Source organism: Teleopsis dalmanni, chromosome 1 (genome assembly GCF_002237135.1).
Source record: "Teleopsis dalmanni isolate 2A chromosome 1, ASM223713v2, whole genome shotgun sequence".
Classification (NCBI taxonomy): Eukaryota; Metazoa; Arthropoda; class Insecta; order Diptera; family Diopsidae; genus Teleopsis; species Teleopsis dalmanni.
In genome coordinates, this window is record NC_051846.1 from 117,380,253 (window position 1) to 117,388,073 (window position 7,821).

General features: G+C 31.5%; 1 protein-coding gene across 1 annotated transcript; it reads right to left on the reverse strand.

The window, feature by feature from the left end:
• Positions 1-2,849: 2,849 nt before the first annotated feature.
• On the reverse strand, positions 2,850-4,712 carry LOC119667857 (glucose-6-phosphate 1-dehydrogenase). The gene is made up of 4 exons (XM_038077194.1): positions 4,564-4,712; positions 4,314-4,460; positions 4,025-4,242; positions 2,850-3,960 (listed from the first exon to the last, which is right to left on the reverse strand). Exons 1-4 carry the CDS (start codon positions 4,627-4,629, stop codon positions 2,904-2,906), a joined length of 1,488 nt encoding a protein of 495 aa, XP_037933122.1. The 5' UTR covers positions 4,630-4,712; the 3' UTR covers positions 2,850-2,903.
• Between the last annotated feature and the right edge of the window lie 3,109 nt (positions 4,713-7,821).

Below are 7,821 nucleotides of genomic sequence, written 5' to 3' on the forward strand. Positions count from 1 at the left end.
TTCAATCAGATCAAGTCCATCATTCAGGCATATATTATGCATTATGCATGCTACAGCTATTGTTTGAACACAGTGTTCAAGATTTAACCTAAGAACTTTATCAAAAATTGAGCGCCAACATATTTTCAATGCACCAAATGTACATTCAATAACAGTACGAGCCTTACTATGAAGCTCGTTAAATTTCTTTTGTCTTGCTGTTAACGGCTGCAATCTTTTATATGGAGTGGAATTGCTATTGGACTAGTCCGACAACAGTATCCACTATCGCCTAGCAGGTAGTAGCCTGGTGGAGGAAAATTTTGCAAATTAAATAATTCACTGCATTGTAGAACCCGCTCATCGTGCACCGATCCTGGGAAACCAACACAAATAGATAAAAATTCCTTATTACTGGAACATACAGCTTGTAAATTGATTGATGTAAATGACTTTCGGTTCATGTATTGATCACGAAGTCGTATAGGCACAGCTATTGGTATATGTGTTCCATCTATGGCACCTAATGCACGATTGAAAATTGTAGTACTGGCTCGTTGGTTAAATTTTGTAGAAATGCTTTCACACTCACTTTCAGCTGGATATTTAATAACCGATGACTTTAATGAAAGGAACCCTTTCAAGCACTTGTAAACAATATCCCGCACAGTATATCTCGAAATTCCAAACGAAGCTCCTGTTACACGATAGCTTGCACCACAGCCAAGCCAATATAAAAATACAGTAATAATAAACCGGTCATTCCATCCCGTTTTAGTATTAAAAACCTTGCACGGTAATTGAAAACTCTTTCCAATGCTATTACTGTAAGCCTTAAATGTTTTCTTATGATTGAATTATCTTTCTCCACAACAGCTCTAAATATTGCCGAAGTATATCCATTTTGGCATAAAAGCTCGCGCTAAATAGTCAAACTGATAATTTATGTTATTTACTGAAATTATTTTATAATTACCTTTGGATATTCTTCTAAGAATCTCTCTTTCAATTTATTATGCTGACTATATAATTCCATTAATTTGCCAAATTGCGCATATAAAAATACTTTATCGATTTCTGCGTTCTCTGCCATCGCAAAATATGTAACAAAAGTATTGAAATCAAAATATGTTCACAGCTGATACTAGCTGTCAAAATGTAACTCGCACACTTTTTTGGGCTAAGTGGCTAAATGTGTGCAGTGGAAAAAATCCCAAAAAATCTCCCATTTGGTTTAGCATCAACTTAGCCTAACTCGCACACGTCCTAAGCATAGAAATGAAAAAAAACCTTATGGTAAAAGTATCAAAATTAGTAAATTTGACTCGATCAACAGTTCAGACGATAATAAAAAATTATAAAAATTGTGGTTCTATTGAAAATAAGCCTCGCAGTGGCCGCCCAAGGATACTCATACGTAGGGATGTCAGCTTGGTTTTAAAAGAAGTTAACAAAAATCCGAAAGTAAGTGCCTTAAAATTAGTCGAACACATTGCTAATGCCACTAGGAAGCATGGTTTTAAAAGAAGTTAACAAAAATCCGAAAGCAAGTGCCTTAAAATTAGTCGAACACATTGCTAATGCCACTAGGAAGCATGCCAATCTACGTCAAAGCTATTTTTCCTACTTTAGTTGCAGCTACGGCTCCCCACACCATAGCACTGCCACCACCATGCTTTACAGTTGGCATTATATGCTTCGGGTTCAGTGCTGTTTTCGCTTTCCTCCAAACTTTAGCTCTCCCATCGCTTTCAAATATGTTGAATTTGGATTCATCTGTAAATAAAACTTGCTTCCCGAAATCAAAATCCTTTTCTTTATATTGCTTGGCAAACTCCAAGCGCAGCTTTCGGTTTTTTTCAGAAATTAAAGGTTCTTTGCGTGGTATTCTATCATGAAAACCGTGGCTGTTCAACGTTCTTTGTACTATACGTGGATTGACATGCTTTCCAGTTGCACTAGCAATGTGTTCGACTAATTTTAAGGCACTTACTTTCGGATTTTTGTTAACTTCTTTTAAAACCAAGCTGACATCCCTACGTATGAGTATCCTTGGGCGGCCACTGCGAGGCTTATTTTCAATAGAACCACAATTTTTATAATTTTTTATTATCGTCTGAACTGTTGATCGAGTCAAATTTACTAATTTTGATACTTTTACCATAAGGTTTTTTTTCATTTCTATGCTTAATAACCAGATTTCGCATATCACTTGAAATTCTTTTCGTGGACCCCTCGTGTCAATTAAATACCACTCTCAAAGCAAAACTAAGTGCATTATATAAATGTATGACTCATGCCACAAGCATGAAATATGAAAAACGGTACTTTCCAGTTTAACATTTAAATTACTGTCGAGTCGACAGTGTCGACTATATCTAACAACCAATGAAGTGTATGTAGACTTTTGTCAATGATTTTTTTAGGTTTTTTTCGAATAACTTTGTTAATATATATTGATGAATGGATTTTCTTTTGTTTATTATTATTAAAAAACAGTTCTAAACAAAACTGTATCATTACTTTTTTCTATTATGTCCTTGGATTTACGAGCTAGCAAAAATGGGGGGTGTATGTAGAGTTTTGTCGCTGACTGTATATAATAACATTTGCATGTGTAGTGTATCTTGTTCAAAGATAATACTATGATTTTATAAAAAAAAATAGAAGCTTTGCAAAATTATTTCTTTTATTAATAATCCCTTAATTAATGCATAATAGAACCATTACTTAAGCTATTGAAAAAACTATTTGTGTGTATATTCAACAATATTAAATATACAACATAAAATATACTACCAAAATATATCAAACTTATAAACTATCTATTCATTCATTCAAACATACATATATTTAATAGAAAAAATATATTCGTTCAACCAATATTCAAAAATGTTATATATTTCATTGCTCATGCTTAAATATCAGTGTTTTCCATGCCACTTATATGAACCGTAATATTTAAAATTATTTTCTTCACATTTTCTGTCGGCTTCCTTTGGGCCTCTCGAACCATATAAATAAGGAATAGGCTTAATCCTTTGTTTTTCAATTTCATGCAATATAGGTGTAAATATACGCCAAGCCTCGTGTAATTCATCTGATCGAACAAAGTGCATTTGGGAACCGCAAAACACGTCCAGTATTAAACGTTCATATGCATCAGGTAAATATGAATCTTTATAACGCTGCTCGTATGTTAAATCCATTTCAGTTTCCTCTATATCAAACGTTATACCAGGACTTTTCGTCATCATTTTTAAATATAAAGCTTCGCCTGGTTGTACACGAATAACAAGTTCATTGCGCTTACTGTTACCCTCAAATATATCACCTGGAACGTCGTGGTATTGAATCCGTACCTCAGTTTTTCTTTCATTTAGAGCTTTTCCACATCTTAATATAAACGGAACTCCTTCCCACCGTTCATTGTTTATATGTAAAACACTTAACGCATATGTAGGTGTTGTAGAATCATTTGATACAGTGATGTCGTCCAAATAACCAGACTTTACATCACCTTCACCATTTGGATTTCCAATGTACTGTCCAAGAACAATATCATTTAAAGTCAGAGCTTCTATGCTCTTGAGTACTTTCACTTTTTCATCACGTATATCATTAGGGTGGCACGACACAGGTTTTTCCATAGCAACTAATGATAGAATTTGTAGTAGGTGATTTTGCATAACATCGCGTATAATGCCGAATTCATCAAAATATCCACCACGACCTTGAGTACCAAAGGGTTCTTTAAATGTAATGAAAACTGAAGCAATATTTTCCCGATTCCATGTTGAGCTAAGAATTTTGTTACCAAAACGTATAGTCATCAAATTCTGTACCATCTCCTTGCCAAGGTAGTGATCAATACGATATATTTGAGATTCAGAGAACAATGATGCCAAATGATCACTTAATTGGCTTGATGACGCATCATCACGACCAAATGGTTTTTCAATTATGACACGATTCCATCCTCTAATTAAATAAAAAAATTAGGTTATTAAATTTTGAATTAAATAATGTAATGATACATCCATACTTCTTAGACATGCAAATCTGCTTTAGATTTACAGTTACTTCTTGAAATACCGAAGGCGGCAACGCTAAATAAAATATACGATTGGCTTTACATTTATTTTCCATTATTTCCATTTGGTTATTAAGTAACTCAAAACCCCTTAGACCATCATAGCTGCCCGAGACGTAATTATTTAGTTCCCAAAATTCTTTGTATTTCACTTCTTCATCCGGTTGCACCTTAATGCCACAAATATAATAAACTTTTGTTTAAATATATATTTCACATTGATATTCAAAATATACGATACCTTCATATGATGGTGGCATTTCTCCTTTAACTCTTTAATGGATAATTTCGAACGAGCATAACCGCAAAACTTTGTGGGTTTTGGCAAGAGATTATCACGAAAAAGCCACCAAAGTGTAGGATAAATTTTCTTTTTTGCCAAGTCACCCTACAGATGCAAAAAATTAAATTTGTTTAAAATTTCTTAATTACATAAACAGACGTGTAACACAAAATCCATATAAGATTTATTTTCGTATCGTCAAACTTACAGAAGCGCCAAATATGACAAAAGTATGTGGAATTTGTCCATCGAAATGTGTTCCTTCGCAAACCATTGAAGGTGATTTTAACGAATTTATAATACGGCTTAATGTTTCACAAGGAAATCCTAAAGAAAGAGTATCGTTTAAGTTTAATATAAAAATAAAATGACAGGTTTAAGAATTAAGACAGAACAGAATTAAGTCTAATATATACAAATTTCTTATTTGGCGAGAAACCTATAAAAAGACTCATTAGTACAAGTAACGATATCGGTGCAAATAGTTATTCTAAACAGAGAGCATACTTGATCGTATCGATTTATGAAATAAAATTGCTTCAGTTTTGTTTTTCTATTTTTTGAATTTATTTTCGTCGATTCACGCAACACAAAATATTTAATTAAAATCATATGTAGAAACTTCATTCAATATATCATTGATTAAAAAAGGTTTTTTCAAGCAGTAGTGGATTACAAAAACAAAACATTTATTTTTAATTAATTTAATTTTTGGATGATCCATACAACTGTTTCAAGTGTTGCCAAATGCTTATCAGTGGCTTTTTTGAAAATATTTCTTACATTTAATTATTCGCAAATAATTTTTTACACTGTAAGTACCAAATGTGGACTAGTACCCTGCCAAATTTGAAGTTCAGTCAGTGTTTATTAGTTAACTGACCTAAAGCCGTACTTAACTTGCAAATTAAAATTTGGGGTTTTGTTAATGGCTGTGAAAGTTTATTAACAAATTCACATGCTGTGTTATATTAAAACTAAATCATAAACCAGCTGTAGATAATTGATTTTAATTTTTAATGTTAAATTTAAAATATTCTTTTGAAAACGCATTACATATTGAATGATTTTTTATTTTTCTTTCTTATGTATAGAACCTATTCTATGAACTTTGTAAAAAAAAGTTCGACTTATAGAGACTTCGAGTTAAAAATTTTTTTTGTAATTGTATATAATTTGCTGTCTAAACGCTGTTGCACTCTACTTAGTTTGAGTTATAAAAAATTCGTGTTATAGAATTTTGAGTTATGGAAGATTGATTGAATTTTTAAATTTATATTTATTTCCATTATAATGTCAGTTATGACGACAGGAACCATTTTACTTTATAGAAACTACCGTATTAATTGAAAACAATAATATGTAGTGAATTGAAACAATAACATGTTTTATTGTTTTTATTTATTGAGTTTTTGGCTGACCATACAGCTGTTTCGAGTATTGCCAAATATCCACCATCCGTGGTCATAGAATTATTTCTTATATTAAATTATTGTTTGAGACTGCAAGTACCAAGAGTGAACGCGTACCCTGTCAAATTTGAAGCACAGAATATTTGAAGTCCGTATTTGACTTGTGTGTTCGAAATTGGTATTTTGTGAATTTAGCTGTGAAAGCTTATAAACAAATTACCATGCGGTATTACAACGAAATAGTAAAACAGTTACAGAATAATTGAATTAATTAATTATAGTTTTTTGTAATTGTTTGATTTAAATACTATTCTTATTGTAGAGATATCAGTTATTGCATAATTCAAATCGAATTTATTAATTATTACTATTTTTTTAATATTCGGAAGCGATTTCTACTAATTTTTTATTTTGAACGTATCAGATTAAACGTTTACTTTTACATAAAAAATGTGGTAGCATTAAGAATTTAATATATTATAAGTGCCAAGTAAGCTTTAAGGTACAATCAGCCGACGTGTACCGTAAAAACTTTAGTGAACTTAAGCAGAAATAAAATGAAAATTTCGGTCTACTCTAAAGCGCGGTGAAGACTATCATGCTGGTGTGTCACACAAGTTGCACTCTCTTTTGCTCAAATTTCTTCTAGCGACTGAACTTGAACAGGTATGAGACACAAGAGTCGTCATTTACGCAAAATTTTTGAAGACTGCTTTTCGGGTGGTGCTGTGAAAATTTGTGTGAAGTTTAAAATAAAATTTTAAAATCGTAAAATTGAAAAAATGGATAGTTAACGTATAGGTTGCGCTTTGCTTATAATTGATCAAATTTTGTATATTTTATATATGCCGCGTCTTTTTTTGCGATCTTTATAATCACATCATCTTAGTACTCTGAATCATATCTTAAATATGTGCTAGCAAACTGAAATCGTTTTTCAATTTTTGGAACAGATAACATGTTTTGTAATAGCACTTTTCTTATTTCCTCGTGACTAACAACAGTATTAAATAGCTTCTCCAGACCTAATGCCAATGATCGTAAGGAAATTCAAGGATTTTTATCAATTATTTGCAATACTCTTCTTATATAGCGATCAGACAATGGTTTAATACGGTGGTCTGCTGGTTTTAAACTAATACAATCCTAATTTTCTGCTCTGTTTATGATATTATAAATAGTTCTTAACCTAATATTAAACATTAGATTTTATTCCTTAGCAGATTTACCGAGGTAGTAATTACAACATACTAACTCAATATTATTTGAATTTGTTCTTTTACTTCTTTTACTTGGCATATTTAATCACGTGCGTTCTAGTTATTCCCTCACTTAAAACACTCTACTTTACTAAATAACAAAGAAACTGAACTGCTTCTGCAGAATATTATAACAAACAGAAAAACCCAGACACATCTAACGGATTCTGTCCCGTTGAAAATAAGAAATTGCAAACACAATGTTGACACAACAAATTTGGTGTTATTTTTATTTTTGTGAATTATTTTATTGTTCTAATGATATTTTTGATTAATTTTTAGTTTAATATAAAGAGAAATGTTTAATTTATTTGTGTAAACTTCTTAATTTTTTTTTATTTCAAAATTAAATCGTTTTTATTGGGCATTTAATAAACATTTGTAACATTTTTTTCGTTTTGCAAACACAATGTTGACAAACTGTATATCGCCCGCTTACAATAAATTTGTAAGGTAAAAATGCTCTTGTATGACGTATGAATCGTTTGGGGTGATAGAATATCATACACAACACGTTGGCGAGAGCTGCTCACCAAAATGTTTGTGAGCACCCCAACATATTGGTGAGAGGTGCAGACTATCGTACCTGTGTGTCACACAACGTTTTCTCTCTCGTATGACACATCAGTATGATAGTCTGCACCGCACTTAAAGTGCAATTATTCGATTCGTAAAACATCTGATTTTGTTTACATTTGAATAAGTAAACAAAATGTTTACACATGTGTACTTGAAATAATAGTAAAAAAATTTTATGAACAATTGAAGACAATTATTGTTAATGACATTACATAT